General features: G+C 40.1%; 2 protein-coding genes across 5 annotated transcripts; one reads left to right on the top strand and one right to left on the bottom strand.

Annotated features, from left to right (window-relative positions):
- Window positions 1-1,442: 1,442 nt before the first annotated feature.
- Window positions 1,443-17,809, top strand: brd8a (bromodomain containing 8a). 4 transcript variants are annotated; one of them, XM_042499976.1, is made up of 20 exons: window positions 1,443-1,828; window positions 2,242-2,338; window positions 3,241-3,310; window positions 3,432-3,481; window positions 3,618-3,740; window positions 3,850-3,930; window positions 4,093-4,157; window positions 5,082-5,224; window positions 6,440-6,631; window positions 10,340-10,427; window positions 10,702-10,851; window positions 11,258-11,418; window positions 11,653-12,127; window positions 12,247-12,290; window positions 12,427-12,725; window positions 12,859-12,951; window positions 13,065-13,133; window positions 14,197-14,479; window positions 16,653-16,697; window positions 16,977-17,809. In XM_042499976.1, exons 1-20 carry the CDS (start codon window positions 1,786-1,788, stop codon window positions 17,034-17,036), a joined length of 2,631 nt encoding a protein of 876 aa, XP_042355910.1. In that variant the 5' UTR covers window positions 1,443-1,785; the 3' UTR covers window positions 17,037-17,809. The 4 variants fall into 4 exon arrangements, with proteins under 4 accessions (XP_042355910.1, XP_042355911.1, XP_042355912.1 ...); XM_042499977.1 differs by lacking the exon at window positions 16,653-16,697; XM_042499978.1 differs by lacking the exon at window positions 16,653-16,697 and having other exon boundaries at window positions 14,197-14,531; window positions 16,977-17,047.
- A 1,261-nt stretch (window positions 17,810-19,070) lies between these two features.
- On the bottom strand, window positions 19,071-26,331 carry dnajc18 (DnaJ (Hsp40) homolog, subfamily C, member 18). The gene is made up of 8 exons (XM_042499619.1): window positions 25,862-26,331; window positions 24,543-24,711; window positions 24,026-24,171; window positions 23,089-23,295; window positions 22,862-22,974; window positions 22,448-22,557; window positions 22,154-22,326; window positions 19,071-21,351 (listed from the first exon to the last, which is right to left on the bottom strand). The coding sequence occupies exons 1-8, from the start codon at window positions 25,986-25,988 to the stop codon at window positions 21,227-21,229; spliced, it is 1,170 nt and encodes a 389-aa protein (XP_042355553.1). The 5' UTR covers window positions 25,989-26,331; the 3' UTR covers window positions 19,071-21,226.

Raw genomic sequence — 26,331 nt, 5'->3', positions numbered from 1 at the left:
CTTCATAACAGGATCAATAATAGCAGAGAAGAGGGCAGAGTGTGTGCTTATTAACACTTGTACACATATGCTTTTATTTTCAGGTTAACGTTTACAGACATTTGTCTTCAGCTAGACTTGATATCCTTCTTGTAGTAGACATACAGCACAAAACACACAAAAACCTCTTATCAAAGCAATTTATATACAGAAATTATCTATTCATAATGCATAATTTGTGGGAAAAGTAAATACTACCTCCTGCAATATTGGCTACATCTCATCAGGTGAAGCTGCAAATATGTGGTATGGCAAAATAGAAATGAACACACACCTCTAAAGCTGTTGTTCATAAAAGCAAGATCCAGTACCATGAAGGAGGTGCCCAAATGCAACAACCACAATATTTTGCAATATGTTAAGGTACAAAAGATTTCAACATTCAAGAGATTTGTGTTCCAGTTTCAGAAAACCATAAAAATGGCAACTATAGACACATTCATAGTGACACTACATTTAAAGCAAAGCCCAAGCTATTCATTTCAAAATCATACCCTGGATGTTTTTTTTTTTTTTGCTGCATTGTAAACCAGTTTTTCTAGTCTATTGCGCCTGCTGCTCATTGTGAGAAAACTTCATCTGTATGTGAAAAAGCATAGCCTACACAATGTCAGAACATCCTCTGCATGTGGTTACTGGAAATAATGTTAGCTTAATTTTGTTTTTTGTTTTTGTTTTTAGTTATTTTTTGTCCTGATTTTATTTCTAAATCTGAAAAAGTGATGACATTACTAAATAAATATTGCTATTAATGACAAAAAAGCAAAATAAATGCCATTAACTTATTTCTAATGATTTTTGACAGCAAAAAAGGAGGGAAAAGAGAAAATACATACAATAATGTGTAATGTATTTTACTTTTTTCTTTGTTTGGCATCTTAAATCTTCCATATATTATAATATATGTGCTATTGTGAAGGTGCCCTATAATACCTAGAATATACTAATACTAGAGTCAGTAAAAAAGTATTTCATTTTATTTCTTTGTTTGGCATTTTAAATCTTCCATACAAATGTAGTCAATAATTGCTATAGTTAATGCATATGCACGTACAGAGTGTGATAATGCTACATATAAATCATAATGTCAATAGTCTGGCGAGTCAGTTACTGGTTAAGGTTTTTCACTAACGTGGCATCAAATATCCTCCCTACATGTTAGGCTCTGAGATAAATGAAAGGGCTGTTGTTCCATAAATATACATGTATTATCATTATTGTTATCATTTTCATTATGTTGTTGTTGTCGTCCTGAAGCCGCAAGAGAACGGGCATATTTGTTTAAAGCTGAAAAGCAAGCGTTTTAGTCAAGTTATGAAAAGCACCCAGGGCTGTACCATCATTAAGCCTCTGTGGTGGGCGTGCACGAACAGTTCGCTGCTAGCTACAACGATAAATAACGTTAGTGACCACAGTAAGCTACATTTTCTCGTGTGGCTGGTTTTTGTTAGCGCAGACTTTGTTTCGTTTAACGCGAAATTAACCGGTTTTGGCGAGTCTTTACGGAAAAGCACCGTAGCATTTCAGCTAGCTATTTAGTCTTTAAGTTACCAATAGCTAAGGCACACGAAACAGTGACTTTAACGGACAACGGTGAATCAGCGTGCTAGCTAGAGAGAAAAATCTTGAAAGCCTCAACATTCACAACGCAACATTCATTGATGTTAACGTCCATAATTGTGTACATATCGTTTTCGGAGCTCGCCGGTGTTATATTTATTGCTGGTTTTCCGTCTACCAAGATGTATGGGATGTCGGGATGACAGGAAGATGGCAAACGGGGTTGGAAGTGAGTAACGTTGGTATATAGCAAATGTCATGATATGCTATCCGTTAGCGGTGAGTGTGTCGTACTGTTGATGTTACCACTACTAACTTCCTGCACGGCAGCCTCCGCTCCCTGCAGGGTAGCCTGCGAGGATTAATGGCTGTCATTAGACAGTTGACAGCTCTGTTTACACTAATGGACGGTCCTGTTTACCATTAACAGTATAAACGACATGCTTTTTGTGCGCTGATTCCAGTTATGTGTCTAACTGCCGGCATGGTGGGCAGCTTTAGGTGGCATACAAAAATAAAGCCAAGCTCAAGAGATTAATTATAGTGCCCATGCCAGGCCTGGGAGCCACAGCAGGCATTCAGCTGAACATGAACTATATAAAGCATTCATCATCTTTTGTCCATACTTCTTCACATCTGCAGAACACAAGCTGCTTGTCATTGGACCAACAGAGCCATGGTCAGTGAGGGAGAAGCTGTGTTTGGCCACATCTGTCATGAAGAGTGGAGACCAGAACTGGTACTGTACTCTGCTCTGTCCACTTTAGTCTAAAACTGGTGTGTGTGTGTGTGTGTGTCAGTGGTATATGATATAATACAAGTACAGATATTTGTGGTTTTGAACATGTATTTGATAGTTGTCAGAGGTTGCATACTATATAGTATTGCATAAAGAATTCATCTTATCTTACTGATACTTTAATTGGTGTATCAGCCAATACTGAGTACCAATATGATGCCATTTCAAAAAAATAAAAAATATTGATAAAACATTTTACTTACAACTAATGTTACATTATTTACTGGAAATCGTTTCATCTTCACCGCTCCATTGCTTGCACAACATAACTTGCTGTGGAGACTACTGTTTTAGAGTGGTGAGAGAAACAGATTTTTGTGAAAACTGCAGTTTTTTACAGGTGTGAAATACTTAATAGTTTATTCATAAATTATGTGAAATAGGATTGGTGCAGGAATTTGCTGATGCCTGATCCAACATTTTAAGCAGTATTGGAAGCATTTCCAATACTGGTATCAATATCAGAACAACTCTACAATCATCCTTTCACCAAAGATTAGGTATTATCAGTAGGTGGGACCCTTCTGTTATCATTGTCGCACCTCTGTGTGCTTGAAATGGTGACATGCAAATAAGTTGAATTAGCATAGGTAGGCATGTGGTTGCCTGTAGTTGTTTATCTGTGATGCTGCGCAGTGCATGCTGGCTTTAATTTTGCATACATTTTGCATGAATTTACAGACTTTTCAAAAAAAGTAATACAGTAGATACAGAAGAATTTAGACTCAAATTGTTTTCAGAATACAAGAAAAAAGGACAGAAGTAGTAGCCTGTTTTGGACTTTAAGTCTTACATGTGTATTTCATCTTTGATGGTCTTCCAAAATTTCTTTTTCTCATCAGGGTATCTGTCAGTCGAGCCATCAAACCTTTTGCAGAACCTGGGCGACCACCTGACTGGTTCTCTCAAAAGGTTTGAAAAAATCCAAGCTTACTTAGTTGCCAAACACAATAACCATATTCATCATCTTTGCAATACATTTGCCACATTATAGTATGTCCCATAACAAAGCTGTCCCTTTGACTCTTCACAGCACTGTGCCTCCAAGTACTCTGAGCTCCTGGAAACAACAGAGGCCCCAAAGTAAGAACATTAGTGACTTTTACCTCGAGCATGCTTTTGTAGACTTACAAGCTAGTTTTATACCGTTTGACACATGCATTGACAGTATATGCCAGAAAATAATGTCTTCAGCTAGTAATGCATTTGTTGCCTTCAGGCGGAAGCGTGGTGAGAAAGGTGAAGTGGTGGAGACAGTGGAGGATGTGATAGTACGCAGGCTGACAGCTGACAGAATTGAAGAACTGAAGAGGTTCATCAAAGACACACAGGAGAAGCACAGGTACACAAACGTAGCTTTTAACACCATGAACACATCACCATCATGAAAAAAAATAGTTGTAGAATAAACTGCATCAATAAGTCAGATTGCTGTGATTCTGTTTTCATAGGAAATTGAAGAAAGAGGCCGAACTGATTCAAGCAGGACGTCTAGATTCCAAATTAAAAGAGTTATGGGAAGAAATTCTGCAGTAAGAAGCAACAAACTTTTTCTCTGCCCGTTTATACAATGATACAGTGATACAGTATATCTCTTAGTCTGTTTGTAAAGCTTTGACATTAGACACTCTCTCCTGACAAGCAAAATAAATGATCTCGCTGTTTGTGTGTACTTGTGTTTGTGTGCTTGTCAGGAAGAAGAAAGAGGAGGAGGAGGAAGCAGAGTTGAAAAGAAAAAACACAAATACTGCTTATCAGGGTATCTCCTTCACTTTTAACGGGCATTTGGGGGAAAATATCACTATTAAATTACATTTTTGGAATGTTGTTGATGCTCCAAAACAGATAAGATTAAGTAAAATAGTTAAACTAAAACATCTTCAGCTGTTCCATTTGCTGTCTCTTCAGATTAAAGACATAATCTGTTATTCAACCTCAGCTTCAAGTGTCACAAACATGTTAGAGGTGGTATACAAATGTATAACATCATATATGTAAACTGCTTCTACTGTGTTATAGTAGAGCTTATAAAAAATGTACAGAAAAATACTTGCAAGATATTTCTTAAGTAACTGGAACTGGACACTCCCTTTAAGTTTTTCCGCTCATAAATTAGTGCCACCTATGTCAAATAGGTACATCTGATATATTAGCCATTTTGGGACATCTCAGATTTAATTTGTCAGGCTCAGCATGACATTGCTAGTTTTGGTTCAGTCTTAGTTCTCAGACTCACTTGCATTGAGTCAGGTTCAGCAATTTGTCGGCCTAAACATTAGCATAACAACATATGCCAACAGTTTTGCCCAAGGTTAGTTGTAATGTTTTGCATATATGCTTGTTAAACTTATAACATGCTAACATCAGAATGTTAGTGTAACATGCATACAGTTAGCATATTAATATCCTCTAGTATAACATGCTAACATGTAGCATTTAAGCATGTCTAAATGTTCTCTGTGTCAGCATTTTTCTCACAGAAGGCTAATAAGTATCTGGTAGCATTAGTAAGTATTCTTTCATGAAGTAGAAAGTTTGATCTGGTGGTGGCGTTAGAAAGTCTGGGGATCACCAAAGTCAGATGTGTCCATGACTAAAAATAGCATGATCATGGCACATTTTTCTTGTATGGAAAGTATGACTAACAAGAGAATCCTCTCTGTGCTGCCCCTCCCTCTTCCAGCCAGACAGGCAGCAAAGAACACACCTAAGCGAGTGCCTGGCATCACCATGCATTCCCCCTCAGGCTGCAGCTCCCCAAGCCAGGAGTTCTCTCCAGGTGACCCACTCGAGTGCTTGACACTGGATCTTGCACCGACCAAAAATGTGAGTTCCTAATGATTCAAAGGTATTTAAAGCCTGCCCTACTTTTCTATAATCACACTTCTTCATGGGACATTTAAAAACATTTCAAGGTACATGGTAGATTTATTAGTCATTTTTTAAACATAGTTTAAAAAAATGAAATTTGTCCCTGATGCTGCTACATCTTTGGAGTTGATTAAAATCAGCAGCTACTATGAAAATTCCATCCTGTTGCTTGGGGCATGTTGCTGCTGATGGCATCATACAGTTCCTGCAGTGCATTTTTTGAATATGTATCAGTGTCTTGTGTCCTGTCAGCTCCGAACAAGGTCTGCCCATCCACTGCAATAACTTGATCCAGGATATTAGGGGTTAACCGTATTTCTGTGAAGATGTGCGCAGAGCAGTCTCTGATTTCCCGTTGCTGAGTGAGCCTCAGTCGCATCTCATCCAGTTTTTTGAAGGTTTGGTAGAGGAACAGCTCTTGGTCCAAGTCGGGTCAGCCTCACCCTGATGCCGGCTCTCCTCCCTCTCTTTGTCCAGGGCTTTCAGTTTTGTTTCTCCCCTCTGGTCTGACTGACCTCTCGGCATATGCCATTGGTGGGGATCCTCTCGCGGTCTGCTGCATTCAGTCTAAACCCCACAAAACTTTTCCTGATGCTGATAAGTGCTTCTCTGTCGTAGAAAAGTCTTGCTTCAGCAGAAGGGGCCATGGAGTCAAAAAAATAGAAAAATAAAGCAAAAAATTAGCAAGGATTTGAGGAGCTACTGGCTATTGAATTTACCTGTGCCACTGTTGTCATAACTACTTTTAGTTGACGTGATACTTATATAAGTAATTTGTATTGTTCACAATGTTACTGCAGATCAGTCACCTTTCCTGAGAGGATCAGTTTGCCACATGTTTAGATTTGTGAAAGTAATTTGCTATTTTTTCATCACTGTAAATGCCAGAAACCACAGCCATGGCACATTGTTTCACGTAAGACTGTAATGTATAAAATGTCCTGGATATAAACTTTTAACTGTTTAACTTGCAAACACTACTATAAAGCATACAAACAGAATTAGAATTATGACCTCATGAGTTATCTTTGTTTGTAATATTCCTAAGCATTACCTTTAAATGGGAAGCAAGAACACAGTAGAGACGTTTAATAGAGTTGATCACAGATTGATAACTGAAAGCTTGCTGGATTGTTAATAGTAACATAGCTTCCCTCGCTCCGTCTCTAGGCTTCAGGTTCAGCCAGATTAATGACGATTGCTGAGTCTCCTGGACACGGTAATGATGACATCAGCCACGGATCACTTCTGGATGACCCTACTCAAAAGAAGCTCCTGGGCCAGAAAGCTACACCCCCGCCATCTCCACTCCTGTCAGAGTTACTGAAGAAAGGCAGTATCCTGGCCTCAAATTCCAGACTGGTATGTGGAGGGGACTTACTGTATAGTGCCAAATACTATAATTAACATGTTGAAGTCTGCAGGGCATCCCATCTTCATCCCATCATTATTTGTGGAGTTACTGTGCATCTAGGATGTATTTAATCACTTTTGTCTCACATTCTGTTCTTCGGTTATGGTGGCTTGGGTTTGTTTTCACAAGTGTGAAAAGATTTTAATGATTTTGCAAATACATTGCATTGTATTGTGTTGGATCTTTAAAGCTGCATTCACACCAAATCAAATTGTGGTGAAAATGCCAGTCTTACTATTAATTTTATTGTGGGTAGTGCATCTAGAAAAAAATAATAAAACAAACAAACTTAGCAGCCTGTAGTGAAAAGATGAAACTGAATAAACTTTTGATAAAATGCAATCCGACTCTTATGTGGCTTATCACGTAACTGGCAATCAGCCCAGAAGATGCCAGAAGCCCAGGGGAACAAGTAATACAGTATCTTTCTCTCGTTAAATGTGCTTAAATTAAATAACAAGGTATATATTAACAGCTTGTGCGTACTACTGTATCTTATAAAGGAGAACACTCACTTTGTTTGTGTGTGCAGGCATGCGTGTCTTTTGTGGCAGTAAAGATACTAAAGTATTGATAATCAAAAGATCCACAGCTACAGATCTTTTACGTCAGCATAAACAAACTTATCGAAGACAAACTCAGTTGCTGAGATGGGGAGATTGGCTTTCTATAGTTAGTCTCTACCCTGGACTACCTAACACCTGGGCCATACCGCAGCACAACCCAGCGGTGAATTGCCATAACACCTGATTTGGTGTGAATGCGGCCTAACACCCAGTCTGTTTTAACATGAGGACATCTCAGTGTTTGAAATCTCTCTCAGGAGATTTGCCAATCTTTGCAAAGTTGGATGGGATGCGTATGTAAACAACTGTCTTTAGATAATTAGTGTGGATGCTTCAGCAGCCACACTATTGTGCTTCTTATTTCACCTTCCGCACGTTTTTGGTCTGCTATCTACTTCTGCATACTTAGTCCAATTCTGTTTAACCCACTCTATTTTGAAAGCCTACTGCTTCCTCATACTTTCAGCTAGAGACTCAATTTAAAGTGTAAACAGGTCAAAAGGCCTTCAGCTCTTCTGGTGTGATTCAGCTCTTTTGAATCTTTTACGGATTTTGAATTTTGGCGATTTAAGTTTTATGCTTTTTTCAGACGATTTCTGCGTTTATAATGGAGTCAAATGGAGACGGAATGTTGGGGGTCAGAGCACGTGACATCACTAACGAGCTCCCGCAGTCTAGATATCTCTGTCTCTGCTCTTTCACAAAAACTTCTCAAACAAAGTCTTCTGCCACCCACAGTTTAAAGTCTTCATACACAATTTGTACATCACAACGTAGGTATTTTTGTTTCCTTTCACCTCATATGCCCATTTAAGCAATAGCCTTAGTATTTATATGCCTTTTCTGCAGAAGAGCAACAAGAGATTGGTTCCAGCTTCCATTTGCAGCAATGTTAATTTCTCTCATCAAGTTGGAGCAAAACCCAGATGGAGGGGCATTTTAAAACTGTTGTATCTCGGTCATGGTCACTTTTTTCTGCACATTTGACACACAAATCATTTCAGTAAGAACTCATTGTGCACCAAGTCTGCATATTTTGACCACATTGCATAAATTGAGGTCTGCAGGGAGTCTTTTTAAGCACTCTTCATCTGTCTTTTATCAGTTCTGACCATGACTGAGCTGCTGCTCCTCTCTCCACTGACACAGGTGGGCCATTAATTACCATAGTAACGGTTAATGACACACAAACACAGTGCCATGCTGGTGTGTGCGCGTGTTCCTCAATACACAGATGCCTCCTATAGTTAACAGATTCAAACTTCCAGACATTTAAGTTTGAAATTACTTCTTTGTGTCACTTTCAGACACACAGGTGCTTCTAATCAGCAGATCAGACCTGCATCAGCTCCCGTTTTCTGTCACTGTCTTTGTGTTTGTCTGTTTGTCTGTTTTTCTTTCTATCTGTCTCTCTCGCTCTCTCTCTCTCTATCTCCGTCTATGTCCCAGTCTCTCAATGTGTCTCTCCGTCTGTCAATGTCTCTCTGTCTCTCTCTCTCTCTCTCTCTCTCTCTGACTGTCTCTGTCTTAGTCTCTCTATGTCTATCTACCTGTCTCTCACTGTGTGTCACTCTGTCTGTCAATGTCTCTCTCTCTCTATCTGTCTCTCTCTGTCTGTCTCTCTTTCTCTCTCTCTCTCTCTCTCTCCGTCTATCTCTGTCTCTCACTGTGTGTCTCTCTGTCTGTCAGTGTCTTTCCCTCTGTCTGTCCCTGTATTCCTGTCTCTTTCTCTCTTTCTGATACATTTTCCCTCTGTCTTCAGCTGTATCTTTCAGCTTCAGAAACCTTGCAAATGTCAAAATGTTATGATTTTCAGGGACATTTATGCTTAAATTATTAAACATTTATTATTCTAACCTGTTCAGTTGACATCAGCTTCTTCCTAGGACACACTCTTGCAGTTCAACTTGTAGCTTCTTCACTTTAAAGCAGTTCAGCTTTCATTTCTGCCAGTTTTAAAGATATTTCCCTCAATTTTTAATATGTCTCTGCATTTTCAGCTATGTATTTCTGCATTTTCAAACATGCTCTCAAACTGATTTTTAGCTATTAGCATCCACATGCATGTTCTGCAGGAAATGCATTTTCTAGTTTCACTTCTTTTTGAAATGGGTCCAGGTGTTTTCTTCGGCTGCAAAACACAAGGTCATTCATTCATAGTCCCCTTATGTTAGCAGTGCCCTTTAAAGTCCAAGAGGCTGCACCACTGAAACAGCACATTCAGTCAGGAAATCATTTTCATTTACTTTCTTGAAATGAGATTACTTAAAAGAAATAAAGATGTATCATTTGACAATTAACACATCACAAAATCTATTTTGCACTTATTTTTGTTCTGTAATTGTGTTGGTTTTATGCCCCTGCATTCAGCTAAAGCTGATTAGTGTGATGTATTTTTTTTGAAAGCACAGTTGTTTAGTTTCTCAGGGTTTTTGCAGACTGCAGGTAGCTGGCTTTTGCTTTCAGATTGCTGCCATGTATTCTTTTTTTTTTTTGTACTTCAGAGCTTTTTGATATATGTCACCAGTTGCTCCCCTATGGTATAGTTTCCCATTGTAGCCAAAGAGCTGTCACTCAGCCAGTCCCAGACAAACTTTCTCTTTGATGCTTGCTGGGCAGTTACCTAAAGGAATTGTCTTGTTTGTTTCATGATAGTCATTTTTATTTTTATGAAGTCCGCTGTGCTCTCGTGAAATCCCAACAAGTCAGAGTAAGTTTATCTGTAAATAGATCTTTGCCTCCTCACATTCCTCTGGTAACGTCTCTGCTCTGACATGTGGTGCTGCCTGCAGGGCCCTCTGTCCTCTGTGTAAACATACACACAGGGATTACTGTCAGATTGTAGAAATGTCACAAAAACATGCAGCTTAGACTCATATTATTTAAACAATTCTAAAATGTACAAATAAGATATTCACTCACACATAATGTTAATATTTGTGCATCAGCAACAAAATTTCTGATTGAACAAGTTGTTTTTTTATACAGGCTGGAACACGAATAATTACAACTGATGAGCACTTTCTGTACAAGAAAATAGACAAAATATATGTTCACTGGTTGACATGTGTGTATTTGTTTATATCCCAGATTGGGGACGGTGAGCTCATTGAGCACGGCGCAGGAGCACATGATTTGCAGCTGGCTACGCCTAGTCAACCTCTCTCTCAGGCATCAGGTACAAAACCAGTGTTTAATTTACTTCATGATTTTTTGACACTGATCAAGAAAAATGTCACAACAAAGTATAAAAAAGTTTGTTGAGTTTTAATTCCAATCAAGGTAGTATTTGGCACTTGGTCATTTTACTCCTTGTATGTTAATGCATGTATGCTTTCTGTATGAAAGTGCTCCTGTTGACTTAGCCATTTGCTCATACATTGACTAGCTGAAAGCCTCTGCTGCCTAAACAGCATTTTGTATGTTAATGTATGTGAATGCTTGCATTGCAGGTGCCCCAATGTTGTCCCGTCTCCTGGAGGCAGGTCCCAGCCAGTTTTCTGCCCCATTAGGTTTCATGGTCAATCCGGACTCAGCATCCAGTGCTCCTGCCTCTGCTGCCACTCCTGTGCCTATTGACTCTACTGCCGCAGCCAGTACAGGTACTCCCAATTTGACCCAAACCACTCAGCACTCAATCCATGGGCTAAACCTCCTCCAGTTCTTAATGCCATCTACTTTGTAAAATCTAAAGACAGTTAAGAGTTTACCAATTTAAAAGGGTTCAGAATTATTGCGGTTCATTTTTTTTTTTTTTTACCAATTGTTTTTATTTATTTTCAACACAACTTGCAGGAGTACATCAACCAATAACTGCTGTCAATATGGCAAGACTTAAATATCAGGGCAAGTTGAAATTTAAATACATGCTAAAAAATAAAGCTTGTGCCGAGAATGATGTTAGGTAGAAACTGAAAATGAATGCTTTTACAGACTGCTACTACTGCTAGTTTTGAAATTGTATCTTGGAAAACAAAACTGAGCTGAAAATCAGCTGTTGTCTTGCAGAGGTGGATGTGATGGTGCCGTCTTTGCCCCTCGGATGCCAGCCTGTCTCTGTAGAGGACAAAGTGTCAGAGCTCAGTGAGGAGGACGTGACTGTGTCCTACATGGGGGATGAGCTGGACCTGAAGACGGTGGGGGACATTATCGCCATCATTGAGGACAAGGTAAACGCTAAATATTTTTTCTGCATTTGAGATCAGCTGTGGATAAATAGTGATAAATAATGCCCGCTTGAGGTTTTAAACGTTATTTTCATTTTGGTCATTTATTTAGTGAGTTATGGCAACAGCTTGCTCACCAACACCACTGCTGAAATTTACAAGGCAGGACATGGCAAACTATGAAAAAACACCCTCAATTATTCTTTAAGATCTCCAGTCGTATCTCTTCTTCTACAGGCAGATGAGACTGCAGAGGCTTTGGATGCCGCTGCAGTTGAGGCTGCGCTGTCACTGTGTGAGGAGAACGGCCATGCTTTATCTGGTGCCTGGGATGCTGGGCCTTTCCAGCCCCATGAGTCTCACCCCGCAGTGCCCACTGGGGTCCCACAGTCCTCGTCTCTTCACAGTAGCCTGGAGGGGAAGACAGAAATGTTAGAAGTTCAGGGTGGGACTTCACTCTCCTCTCTGTGCAGCAGCCAAGATAACGGCCTCGCAGCGTTCCCCATGGGACTAAGGGGCCTTCCTCCCACCTCCTCATCCTCATGCAGCTCAAAGAGTTTGGAGCACTGCCACACTGGAGCACCTCCACAGCCTGAGGCAATGAGAGAGACTGGAGGGTTGGCGCACCAGAAAAGCCAAATTTCTTTGGATGTTACTAAAAAATGTGAGAGTGAGAAGTGGGCACAGCAGAGACCTGAACACCCCCATGGAGGTACGCACACCCATGCATAAATACTAGCATTCACTTGCTTCATTACATGCAGTTTGCATGCAACTATGCATTTTGCATAACCATTTCCTTCTTATTATTCATCTTTACTATCTTGGCAGACTCAGTATTAGAAGATAGCCCACTGACAGAAAGGCATCCCAAGGTATAGCACCCCAACGAGGACAGAGCGAACATAATGCTCGTACTTGCTGTACTAAAATGCAGAGTGTGTAGTTCCACACTATTCCTGCACTGTAAGCTCTGTTTAAATCTCTCTGCATCTTTCTACGTCTTTGCAGGAGATGAAAGAAGCGGGGGATGGAATAAGCATTAGAGGAGGAGAGAATGCCTCAGGGACTAAAGCGTACAATGAGCTCAATGGGCCAGAAGTGAGTGGAGAAGAAGAGGGTGATGGGGCGGAGGGATTCTTGTCAGAGCCAGACGGCGAGACGGAGCTGGAACCCGCGGCCAGCGAGACGGAGCTAGAACCCGCGGCCAGTGAGAGTGAGGACGGATACAGCCTCCACACGGCCTCCTCGTCTCTGCAGCCTTACACAACTGCAGACTCCATCCCCAGCAGCCCTGCCTCATCCCAGTTGTGAGTGATTCAGGCGCACACCGCAGAGAAAGGAAATAATCTCTCAGTGTGTCATGCTGTAGATCAGGTTCTGCTCGAGAACACATTCCTCTTGTCCTTTCTGTTTGTTTTCTCACATACCTTTGTTGTGCAGTTCTATGTGCAGTGAGGACCTGGAAGCTCTACAGGCTCACAAGATCTGGAAGAAAGCCATCATGCTAGTGTGGCGTGCGGCAGCCAATCACAGGTCAGAATATGACTTTACAACAGTGACTTTAGACGCCTTTAGACGTTCAGCCTCTGATATATGTAAAGCTTTTTATAATCTCTGAAACAGATGTTTATGTGAACCGGTTGTAGGTATGCAAATGTCTTCCTGCAGCCAGTAACAGATGAAATTGCACCTGGGTACCACAGTATCGTGCAGAGGTAAGCACAGGATATTTGTTTGCTGTGATTGAATTTAATGGCTGTTTTCATGTCACTAAAGGTTTTTTTTAAAGTGGTTACTTATAATATTGTTTATGCTGAGTGACAATCTTAAGTCACAAAAGTATCAAATTTTCATACACTACTGCTGGCCATTTCATTTCCAACATAAACATTTCCAAATAAAATTAAAATCAGGAGTTTTTTCTCAAGTTGTGGAGAACTCTCCTGGTTGTTTGGTGTAAGGTGGTCAAAAAGCTCACTGCGAGCTATCTTAAGTCTGACCTTTTCATGTCTTGGCTCACACCAATAGTTAAGTTCAATTACGTGAACCAATGGCTGCGTTCTCTCCAGCATTAATCAAGAAACAGCAAAGTGAGCAGACAGTAAACATGGAGGGGACTCAAGAGAGGCACAAGAACGTGAGTTCTCTCGAACTGCAGAAAAGGAGGAGAAACTGGTGGAGTTGTGGAGTGAACAAGAGTCTGTGTTTAATACAGCATGTATCTGATCCACCAACAAGCCCTTATTTTAGTGACAATCTTCATTTTTGAGACAGTTCTCTCATTTACACAGTATTTTCCCGCTAAAATAGTGCAGCTTACCAGCAGAGGGTTGTAGCGAGTTGAGGTGACAAAATCCCAAATTGCAAGTTTGTATGAAATACAGTTCATCTTTACAGATCATGTTGATGCCACATTGATAGGAATACTGTTGAGATATGACCACTTTTATCTTGTGTGTCTATAGTTTGTGCAGACATGTATGGAATTGTGAATATGTCAAATTTTGGGAGTTTGGGGTAGTATTTTCTATGAGCAGCAGGATGGGAAATGATCTCAGAAGGAATCTAGTTTTAGTTCTGCAAATAGTGACCCCTGCATGATCCCAAGTTTTTGCAAGATCTAATAGGGGTCAGACTTTAAAAGTCTTTTCAAAGTCTTCAAATTAGGCATAAGACAAACAACCTTGTGCTTGCTGACATTCACCACTCAGGAACCCTCAACAGCTCATCAGATTTCTGTCATCATTCTAACCCGCTCTCTGCTCTTCACCTCTGCAGGCCAATGGACCTGGCTGCCATAAAAAAGAACATTGAGACTGGTTTGATACGAACCACGGCCGAGTTCCAGCGGGACATCATGCTGATGTTTCAGAACGCCGTCATGTACAACAGCCTGGATCATGACGTGTACCACATGGCTCTGGAGATGCAGCGTGATGTCCTGGAGCAGATCCAGCAGTTTCTGGCTACCCAGCTCATCATGGAGACATCAGAGTCTGGTATCAGCGCCAAGAGCCTGAGGGGCCGTGAGAGCACACGCAAACAGGACTCTACTGACAAGGTGCTTCACTAGAATTTTGACAAAAGCAGAGAGTACAGAAGAAGAGACAAGGGTGAGACAACAGGCTGACTTAAAGGTAGAAGACAGTGACGCTAAAGTAGATGTGCCTGACATTTTCCAAAGCAGGACATTAGTTTTCAGAATGACATCCTTTCAGGTATCCATTGGTTTTGTATACTATAAAATCAGTTGCAGAGACTTTAAACGTTTAAGTAACAGGTAATCCACCTCAGTGAAAATCTTTTTGTCTGAACCTTTTTTTAATGCTAGAATCCACCAATGCCATTTTTTTTCTATTGTTCATCTTATAGCTCTGACTGTTCAGATATCAGTTAATGCCATATCTTGCATTAATTTAGCCTAATCTAATCTTGGATGGTGGATTATCTTACATTGTTCACTGTGGTGATTACTGTAGGTATCTCAAACAAGGTATCAAACCAATGGTTGACTGAAGGGCAAGACATTTATTTTAAAACCTAACCATTTATGCTTTGGAAAATGGTAGGCAATAATAATGCAATAATGCTAAGAACATTACTGACAACTATTTACCAAAGCATACAGTAAGTTTTTTTCATTGATATTCTACCTTCAAGAAAGCTATCATTTTCCATTAATTTCAAGACAGAATTAAAGTTAAGTGGCAGATTACTGGCCTGATGAATCAAAATTAATATTTGCTCACCTTCATCTGTGTTATTTTTGGCAATATATTGTTACTGAATAACAAACTGCTGATGTTGATGTCAGAGATTTGTGCTAGAGCTTGATTACGGAAACAAAAAAGCATTTTCAACAAAACTACGTTACAGCTACATTACCATGCCCAAGTAATGTAAATTTGACAAAACAAGACTATTTTGATTTTTACACATTCTACAAATCACCCTGGTGAAGGCACTGCTCCTAAACATCTTGAAATAAAGAGTATTTTCCAGTTAGTAAGCTGAGTTCTTTTTCTCATTTGTTCCTTTTTTACTTAAATTTCTGTCTTTTTCAACCTGGATCTTATTTTCCATGTTTTTGTGTCCAAGTTACTAATGACAAAATTTTTTAAATTGGTCCAGTATGTTGAGAGAGACTGCTCCAGTCACAATCGCGAAATAGGCTTCAATGTAGTCCCTGTGGGAAATTATGCTCCATCATCCATTAAAATTGCTTGTTTTTGCCACTGACAGGCTCAGACTGTTTAAAGTGTATGACAGCATTAAGAAAAGGATCCTACAGAGAAATAAAACATGTTTCTTTACCTTTTCCTTGATCAGGTCTGTTTCTTATTGCATGTAAGTCTCAGTCTGAAAACTTGCAGACTTTTACTCATCATTAAAATCAGCTAAATATTAAGCAAAGGCGTTGAAAATCCTTTAGATAATTCAAAGCTAGACTTTCTGCACTCCAACACGATGGACTCCATCACTCCCTTCTCCAACTTTCACTTATGTTTCCCCTGTTGTTTTCCCGCAACAAGTCACCTATAGCAAGATTTCAGAATGGTTCTTTTCATAATGTTGTCAGACACTTAAAATAACAATCTAAGTGTGGCAATGGCAAAAACAAGCAAGTGTAGTACGTTTTTTCAACTTATATTGATGGTGCACACACTGTGGCAGAGGTCTCTCTTGATGCTGGAAGAAGCTCAAAAATAGTTTTTTCAATTAGTCACTTAAAGAGAGAAAAGGGCCCAGATTAAAAACAATAAAGTTCCCCTCTCAGCACCAAGTTTGTGGGTGAAGTAGAGACAGGGGACTTCTCTATAGTGTTGAATGTTGATGTTTCATATGGCATACTAATGTTAAATGAAACCAGTAGTTAAGGTAGGAGATTACTGCAAATGTTATGCTTTGAGAAATGGTTGACGAGAATGTATGTCTATAGTATATGTTGTAGTTAAAGAGCAAAACATGCTGGCATGTTCATTAAAATATCTGAAATGGGTAAGTAGCACCTCTGCAGTGCAGCGAGAAAGTGAAAAGTAAAGAACTGTCATTTGGCAGCATATCAGTGTATGTGCAAATGTGATCTAACAGTAGTTCTTTTAGCTCATTTCAACATTTCCTCCTTCCTGCTGATTACATGTGGCGTATCTTTCTTGGCATTAAGTTGCTTCCTCTTGAGACTTTTAATGCACTTTTGTGTCGCAGCTCTGATTTACATCATTTTCCTCTTACAGGACACTGTCTCCATGTCCTCTCCTGCCTTCCTTCTTTCTCTTTTTGTAAGTACCCGTCCTACAGTCCTTTAAAACTTTCCCTTTCTTTCTTTGTCTTTTTTGCTGGAGCAGACAAAATAAAAACTAAAGTTGTATATATCAGTACAAAAACACTCATTTATAAAGATCTTAAAGTAAGCAAACATGATAACTGGACAAGTCATATGTGAGTTTGACATTTCTAAGCACAATTTATCAACTGCAACACTCATGTTAGTTCAGACAGGCACTTTGAGAGAGGAATATATGTGGTCTAATAGGTTGCCATTCTCTCTTTGACTGCAGGACGGAGGCACCAGAGGGCGCCGTTGTGCCATAGAAGCTGACCTCAAGATGAAGAAATGAACATAGAGCGAAAACGTTACATAACAGTGTCCCCAAGTTAAAGTGAAAGGTGTGATACCACAAAACTGAACTTATTCTCTGTCAGTTGCACAGATTCTCACTCTGCGTAAAATGCAGCGTAATCTTTATTTGCACTCTAGATTAAATGGGTAGACTGTAACATGGAGAGGCTCATTTCCCCTGAGACAGCCATACAGACATGGATTACATACTGTATAATCCCAGATTACAAAGGGGCATTCAGAAAGACTAGGTCAAATCTTCCATAGACGTAGCTGCAGATCACTTAGATTTAGCCTGCTCTGAATTACATAAGGTTGTGTAATGAAGATAAAAGTTACTCCTAGCCTACAAACTGGCTGAATTTAAGCCTTTATGGGCAGATACACTTCAGATTAGTGTGGCTGATTTGGAGAAATATACCAGGCTGGTGATAATATGTAAAACCAGAGGCCAAAGAGTCTGATCAATCTAGAATATCTGAATGATCAGGGGGGCACACATACTAATTTCAAACAGAAACATTTTCATTGCTGGTAAAAAAATATCATCAGAGTTTTTGTTTTTTTAGTTTTCTAATTTTAAAACCGCTCAGATCATTTTTAAATATGGCTGTATTTGTGATGATTTTATCTAGGCTACACTTCCTGTGAAACTGTTCCAACATGTATATTCTGAGTCATTTTCAGTATTTTTGAGAAAACGTCACGTTATGAAACTGTTTTGTGGAATTTAAAATGTTTAAACAATAAAACTTAAACAAGAGCCCTCAATCCACCATGTTCAACTTGAATGTGCACTGACATTTTCCAAGATTCCAGCGCAAAATTCCTCACGGCATGGTAGTTTGCCAAAACGCTGCTGTTGAAAAGCTCTCCAATAGGCCGGTCTCATGCAGACATTTGGGCTTGCCACAGTAGGAAAAGCACAGGTGTTACTAATAAAGCTAACTATGGCTGCTCTATTCAGCGCTCCAGAGAGTGACAGTGAGCGAGCATGCAGGATGCAAGGATCCTGAAATCAAAGCAGTTAAATGGAATTCAGGCTTCATTAACTTCATTATTTACACCTGTTTTGTTCTTACTGTGACACATCAAAATGTCCTGTGTGAAAAAAGGCTCATCGCAAATGTTCATGCAGGGCTTGTGTGCAAAAATCAGAGAGAAAAGGCTTCATCTTCAAAAGGTAAATTTAAATAGTTGATGTTTCAGATCCATATTTTGATTCTTTGCCTCAGTCATGGCGTTAGTGCTTGATGTCACTTTGTATCAGTAGGAAAAAAAGCATGCAGATTTTCTCAGGGTGGAGTAAAAGCAGAAGTGGCCACGTGGCTCAAAGCTGTTACGTAAGCATTACAAGAAAAACAGTGTTGTGTCCCAGAAGTTTTCTGATCTGTTGTTACATAGCGACCTCGCAAAGGCAGGACACAGAATCTTCCACAAAGCTCCCACTCTGGTGCAGGACCAATAATAAGGAAGGTTTTTTCATTTGGCTGTTGTTTAGTCATGTTCAATGACCTGTCGATCGGCCTGATCAGTTAAACATATTTATAGCTATTACTGAACCAGAGCTAACTCATGTACAGGATGCCACTTTTTGCCATTTTGCAGTTGCTCATTTATTTTGGGCGAGCAAACACATTGTGTTCATGTTATCGTGATCGCATCTACTGACCTTATGTTCTTTTTGTTAAATATATACGTCTCTAATTGGCACCAACAAAAGTACATACTTTTCCTCTTACCTGTATTGATATTTTTTATATTTATCAACCTAGATTGTTTTGGTGTGAGTTGCTGAGAGTTGGAAATATTGGCCCTTCAGATTTCTGCCTTCTCTCCAATATAATAGAACTAGACGGCACTCGGCTTTTTAGTGAAGGAAGACATCGCTATAGCTGATATATCCGAAACTCTGCAACTCACAAATAAACCTGCATTTGCTTTCTTTAATGATGTGACCAAACAAGTTTAACTATTCAAAAAGTCAAACCACCTTCAATTTTAAAATGAACACATCAGACAAAACCAAACGTTCTGGTTACATCTTTAATTTTCAGGTACATTTGGCTGAAAACTGAATTCTGCAGCGTTGCTCATGTGCACTACCACACCGACTGATACCAAAACCTGATGTTTGTGTATCACAGTCAAGGTTTTACATGTTTTTCAGTTACAGTGTGGACCTGAATATTCTAATCGATCAACATTTAGTGTCAGCAGTCATGAGGATGTGTTCGCCGAAAAAAAAAAATACGTAACTAATAAAACAGTCTCTCACAAGGGTGCATGCAACAGTAACAATAGGGAACACAAGTTTAGATATTAACTTAAAAGTGCTTGAGATGAACCTGAATATTTCGCAAGTATGAGAACAGCTAAGGCAGTTTGGCAGTCTTAGTGCACAGCAACAAGTATCGACGTCTGTATAGGGTTTGAATGGAGAATCAAAGTCAACAAGTTCACAAAGTTAGCGTCCTACTCATGACAAGATCTGACAGGGAAAAGTCACAATTCTGGTTCCTAGCTGTGGGGGATGATATTAAAGGTGCAATAGGTAATTTTTATAAAATAACATTTCGTTAGTTTTGTTGACACTGTTACTATTCCCTGACAGTAGTACATGAGACAGATCATATGTGAAAAAATCATGTTCCTCTGCTTCCTTCTAGAGCTCCTAATGGCATTTGCAAGATTCCACTGTGCCTGAACAGAAACAACCAATCAGAGCCAGGATGAGTCTAACACAGAGTCAGTCAGTGCTTGTGTGCATGCTGCGCAGCCAACAACAGCGTACACGGCAAAGATAAGTAAACAGACAACAAATGCGAATCTTGCTTTCACTTTCAATCTTCTACAGGACAAGGAGGAGCCAGAGGGCCATGATCTTCTCACATATTATCTGTCTCATGTACTACTGTCAAGATATAGTAACAGTTTCAGCAAATAGTACTTTCTTTTTTAAATAAACGTTACCTACTGTAGCTTTAAATAGAATTTCTAAACACAATTTATATTGATCATTTCATTAAAGTTGAAACTTTTATAAAACATCACTGTAAATTAAAGGTGCAGAATTTACAAAACAGTTATAAAATATGAGCCAAATAGCATTTTTCTGACAACGAAATCATCTACGCTTGTGCACCATTTTGGAAAAGAAGGTATTGCATGCCATCTAAGGCCTGACAACCATACAGATATTGCTCACAACTGAGCGTCAACAATGTGCAAGACTGTGAATGGGCTTTTTGGTTGAACTCGACTCCCTTGTCTGTAACATCAAAATCACTTCTTTGAAATTTGCAAAACAGTCCTTTCGAAGGCTTAAACTTCAAACCTATACCTGAAGCTGAAACACTATACTTCTTAAATGGCAGAAGATTAATGGCCAATGAAATAAACACCTATGCAAGCAGTAGTGCAGGAGAGCTCTAATGTGAGGGACGACTCTTTTTTTTTTTGGCAAGTACAACCTTTTATAACATGTGGTTATGATTTGTAAAATTTGACTCTAATGTGCCCCCTATTGCTTTAGTGCTAGAGATCAAATAGCTTGATTAACCACAGTATAAATCACATTGCAGTCCTTCCTAATGTCTGATTTATCTGTTATAAATAAAAGGGCCTCTGTCATTTCACAGTACAGAAGCTCTCAAATTTGTCCAAAAACTACAGTATTATTAAAGTCACTGTACTTCATTACTTCCAACAGAAAAAAACATGAGCCAAGATGCTCAAGTCAACATTCACTCTATTAACTATTAAATAAATACACCTAAAATTTCAGCGAGAACACAAAAACATTCAAAAATAAATACAGGTAAACTACAAAACCTAAAACATGTATGTGTGAACATACTACTGCCTTCATAACCCCAAAGGGAGACCCCTTATGTCATGCCATTTCTATAAGAAAGTTTAAAGGCTCGGAGACATCATACACACTGCCACAGTGAGTTTGCACTTGACGCTGACACCACAGTCAGGGTTGGCAGCTGACATGCAACTCTGTTTTCTACCATCAAAGAGGAGAGAAGGCACATTGTTTCCAGCGGCATGACCTGCCACTGACTGCGCTGTACCTAAAAGAGATTTCTTTACAAAGTGGCCAGATTGGATAGATTCCCCCCTAATAAAATGCATTGTTGTAAAGTCTGTAAAGAAACACGTTCTCCTCTCAAACTGTCCTCATTTGCCTCTTTGACGTCCGACCAATCGATGCAGTTTCTCACAGTTGTCCAGCCTCATTGACTCTGCCTTCTGCTTTAACCGTTCGTCCCGGTACAGTTGTCCAAGGTTTGCCAAGTCTGATTCTGGAAAAAAAAAAAAGAACGAACAAAAGATGTATCATGTAATTGTAGTTACTTCCTCAAAGGAAGTAACCGTTCCCAGCTGCTGGCTATAGTGTTAAATTAATATTCGTATCAATCCTATCATCCAACTCTCCGCTATCAAGCGAATAATGATATTCCCCAAAAATGTTGCACTACTCCTTTACCCGTGATCAACTGAATGAAATGTAAATTTGAAGGTCAGGACCATCATCCATATAATAAGGAGGGACGACGTGACAGCTCCCCCAAAGTGAAGCCAAAACATCTCGATCATCCGCTGCTGGCTGCCTGCATTTTAGATCATAAGCCCTTCCACCTCCATGTTAATATATGGGCCATAAGCTGAACTAAAAGATCATAGTAAGTGTCAAATTTCCCCAAAAGATGCTTTCTGTCATTTTAAGTAGTTCTTATCACCCTGATGTTTGTTCGGGTGTTTAATTTTTTTGGAAAAGTTTGGTTGTAACTGCTTATTTAATGCTTATTAATTAACAGCTGAGTATATCAATTTGTGTGCTCACAGCCAAACAGCTGGAATTCGAAAATTGCGGAGATGGTCTACTAAGTAGACTATGACATCAGCTGTACGCAGAATATTTTGGCCTCACTTTTTTTGTTCAGTGGGAGGAAGTCTTTACAGTCATTGGTCTGGGTAGTAAGCAAAATAAAAGGCTTTGTACAAATGAAGATTTTAGCTTTATCAAAGTCAGTGATACTTGAACCATAACTAAACCAGACTCCTGAGTCTAAGCCAAATAAGCGTGCGTCTGTGCTCGCTTACTTTGCTGTTTCTCTTTCCAGCAGCTGCTCTGCAGGTGTTCGATGTAGTCGCTCTCAATTGTTTTCTCTAGCTCATCCAGCGCAGCTCCACGGTACTCCTTCTCAAAACTTTTATCCACATAGTACGGTACACCCATGTGCTGTGTTTCTCTAGAGACCACCAGCCCCATGGCCCTGAAACCAAAACGCACGGTTAAAATGTATTCAGCGAAACTATGACGTCGACTACGGTGGAAGCTGAGGATTTCCTAAAATGTCACAGACTGTAGTGAGGTTAATGGTACGACAGACTCACGGCTTATAGAAGAGACTGTAGGGCGGGTTAGTGGCCATCATCTGAGTAAACACTGATATGAGGATTAGCACCAGCACAGGGAGAAGCTGCAGGAGCGCTGTGAAGGTGTTCTGTGGGAAGATAAAATCAGCACAGATTACAAAGCATATAATACTGCATGTAGGCTGCACTGATTCATGCCAGCACAGTACTTCTGTGTCTTTGAAGCAAACCACGAAGCAATAGAGGCACTTCAGTTACAAGGAGATGAAATGAATGACATGAAACGTGCAAATTACGGAGGGCTGCAGCTGTGTTAAAAATGCCTCATTAAAAGAAAAAGGCTTTTTCTCCAGTGCATGTTAATGATTAGAACAGTGCCATATCTGTTGTTGTTTAACAGGGATTTGCCTTTATGTTCTGTGAGTCACTGACCTGACTCTGGTTTTCCTCCACCACCTCCTCGCGCCTCTCATAAGCACGTCGACGACGAGGCTGATAGAACTGAGAGTAGGAGGCTCCCTGGTTGGTGTACACGTGGATATTTCCTGCACAGAGACACACACAGTTCTACCGTCAGCACTTCCACAATAACGCATTAGATAATATTACTGACCCAGCACTTCCGTCCGATCAGGCATTCACGTGCAACATCCGCTCACCTGTGGGAAATCTTCCTCCGAAGAAAATGTTGAAAAGTTCCTCGGGGGAAATGTCAGCCTCAAAGTCTCTGTGGAAGGTTCGGTGGTATCCATGGCGACTGTGGCTGGAGTGTTGGGGTGCACTCGAAGCTGCAGATTGATCTCCGTATTGATCATACTGCTGCCTCTTCTCTGTATTGCTCAGCACTGCATATGCATTGCCTATTGCTGTGGGGGGAGGAGGGAAATATTTAGTCAGGGCAGAGCGAAATATAATTCACTGGGATGCAATCCTTAAAATAAAATAAATAAAATAAGACTGGGGGCGGCATAGCTCACACCATAGAGACTTGGTCTAGGAACCGGAGGGTGGCCAGTTTTGTTTTGGAATATAAGTTCTGGAGCTGAGTTATGGCTCCAAGAAGGAGTATTATTTTTGCTGTAGGTGTACAGGTACCTAAATCCCCTCTGTAGGCTGAATCTGCTGACTGTGTTGGTAGTGAATGGGCCAAATCAGCCAGCCAAAAGACAGTAACTAACTTTCTGTTGTTGTTGGAACATCTACATGCACTGCACGTGTGCCTTTCACCTCATCTTTGCCTCGTGTTACTCCCTCTGCACGTCCCCTGTGCCTCACCGTTTAAAAGCTCCAGGCACAAATAAACAGAAAGCTCGACAAAGAATAAATAAAAACTGGTAAAACTGCATGGACCATCCTCAAGCCTGTACTCTGCTTAAGTTTATTTAAACATGACACTAACAGCATGAGGGCGTAGTTCTTAAACTGACCTTGACCAATGACTCTGCTGGTGATAACTGGGGGAAAAGCATTTCCTTTCCAGTACTCAGCAACATGTTTAAATCAGTGCCACAAAAAAAAGACTCTTTCTTTAAGATGCAGTGACAACAGACAATAAAAATATACAGTTTGTCTTTCCTCCTCTTCCTAAATTCGTACCTTTGAAAGCATCTGTGGCTCCTGGAGCAAAGTTCTTGTCGGGGTGAAACTTGAGGGCCAACTTCCTGTACGCCTTCTTCAACTCTTCATCGCTGGCATTTTTGGGGACACCGAGAATTTCATAAAAATCCTTGCAATTCTTTATCCTGCAATGACAAGACATAATGGATGTCAAAACACAAGCCTAGAGTCTCTTTCACATGTATGTGGAGGGTATTTAGTATGTATACTCCTCACACAACAATACATGTTTACTGAGAGTTCCATCTGGACGTCAGTGTTATATCTACCTGCAAAGATAGAAGTAAATGCCTGGTTGAAAGATCAAACTGACTTCTCAGTTAGCGTTTCTGTGGTCGTCTTGGGGGTAATGGAACAGCTCAAATCAGTAACTCCATTAACAGAGAGGTCATTCAGAGCACGTAAGTCAGCCAAATTAAAGAGTGACAAACAGTGGATGTGGTCAGTCTGTCGCTGTGTGAGTGTCAAAAACAAGTGTAAAAGAATGAATGTGTACCTGAGAACACCCTGCCGTTGCTCCTCGGTGTAGCTCTTCTTTTCATTACCACTCGCATGACTTGTTTCGTCGTTTCCAAAGTCCTCGTCTCTCCAGCCGCTCGGCGGAGGCATGTGGTTTTCTTGTGGAGCAGAGGTGCCTCCATTCCTTACTATGGCATCTATCAGCACTACAAAACAAGAACACAATGACTGATGTCATTTAACTATTTTAGGTGTAAGACAACGGAAAAAGCTTGAACAAGAAAAGTGTAAGTTATGAGACAAAATCATGATGGAAATTCTTCAACTGCAAAATCTCCCATCTGGTGAAGCTTAAGGCCATAGTATTTGATTTCTATAATTTTTACACTCGAATTATTCTGTGATTCCTTGTGCTGTGTATGAGAGCATTTGCTCATGTTTCCCAAGTAGTGTATTTAGGCTCTTCCCTCCATACATGAGTAGAATGACACTGACTCTGCATTGCACATTGAAAGTTTTTCACTCCTTGCCCTTGGTATGCAAACGAGGGGTAGACAGCTCATCCGCCTGGCCGATCATTAGGTCCGATATTTGGCATTTTTTTATTTGTATCAACATTTCATTTTAATGATTGCTTATAAAAAATAATAAATTAATAAGATCAAAGAAAGTGTTAGCATGGGAGGGAGCTATTTTTATTCATTCATTTTTTTAAATTTAAATTTTCACTTGACTTTATTTTAAAAAAATGCAGGGAACTTGCTGTATATACTGTTGAAAGTTTCTGTTTTGAGGAAACAATTATATAGAGGCATTTTAAACAAAATTTTGTGTTGGACTTTGTTATATTCCAAATTCTAAATGTGGACAGAGAAGATTTTAATTTTTTTTTATTGTAAATGCATATCAGTTCCAAACATCTCACTAACTACTAATAATCGATATTGGTACCGGCCCTGAAAAAACAATATCGGTCCACCCCTAATGCAAAGTGCTGTATAAATGGACCATGTGGCATTTAAGTGCATGCACATTGTCTTCAAACAGCTTAAAGTAATCTATGCCAATACTGCAAAAGCCATAAGGCAAATGGAGACACAGTACACAGCCTCACAGTCTGTGGTTGTCTGCTAAGTGCACGGGGGAAGGGAGCCCTCAACGGCCCGAAATTTCAACATGCAACCTATGCAGACATTAAGTATTTCAGCTAGACAGCACAATTTGGTCTATAAATAGCATTTCACTACACCCATCCTGGCAACCGTAAATACATTTCTACAGTTGAGTTAAGGTAGCTAGCTGACAAACGTTAGCTTGTCAGAGTGCCATTGCAGAATGTGCGTCAGCTAATTTTACCTCTGGCCCGGGTGCTGGGGTAAATATTCTGGGATTCATATAGCAGCTGCAGCGCCCGATCTTTCCGTCCGGACCGTAAACACAGCTTCGCCTTCTCTATCAGCCGGTCCGCTTCTTCCTTGTCCATTTCAGCGTTACGGGGTTTGTTTTGCTGGTCCTGTGGCTTTTTGTAGAGGTCTGTCCCTGTGCAGTGTGCGTCAGTATCATATGGCAAAGCGAGCCGCTACAGCTAACGGTAGGTAGCCGATTAGCTCAGACAGCTGCGTAACGTTAGCTAGGTGCAGTCGAGCTATCCGATTAGCAGACGATGGCGGTTGTTGTCATGTTGCAAATAGGCCTGCAGCTGGGCCATTTTTTTAAAAGCTGGCAGTTTGAAAGGTGGACTGTTTTTGTTTTCTGTCTTTGTAGCGGTGTTTGACAGGCCACCCTGTTAAATAAAGCTGGACCCCAAGTGCACTATGATGGACAAG

This window comes from Plectropomus leopardus, chromosome 13 (genome assembly GCF_008729295.1).
Source record: "Plectropomus leopardus isolate mb chromosome 13, YSFRI_Pleo_2.0, whole genome shotgun sequence".
Lineage (NCBI taxonomy): Eukaryota > Metazoa > Chordata > Actinopteri > Perciformes > Serranidae > Plectropomus > Plectropomus leopardus.
This window is presented reverse-complemented; position numbering and strand designations above follow the sequence as displayed.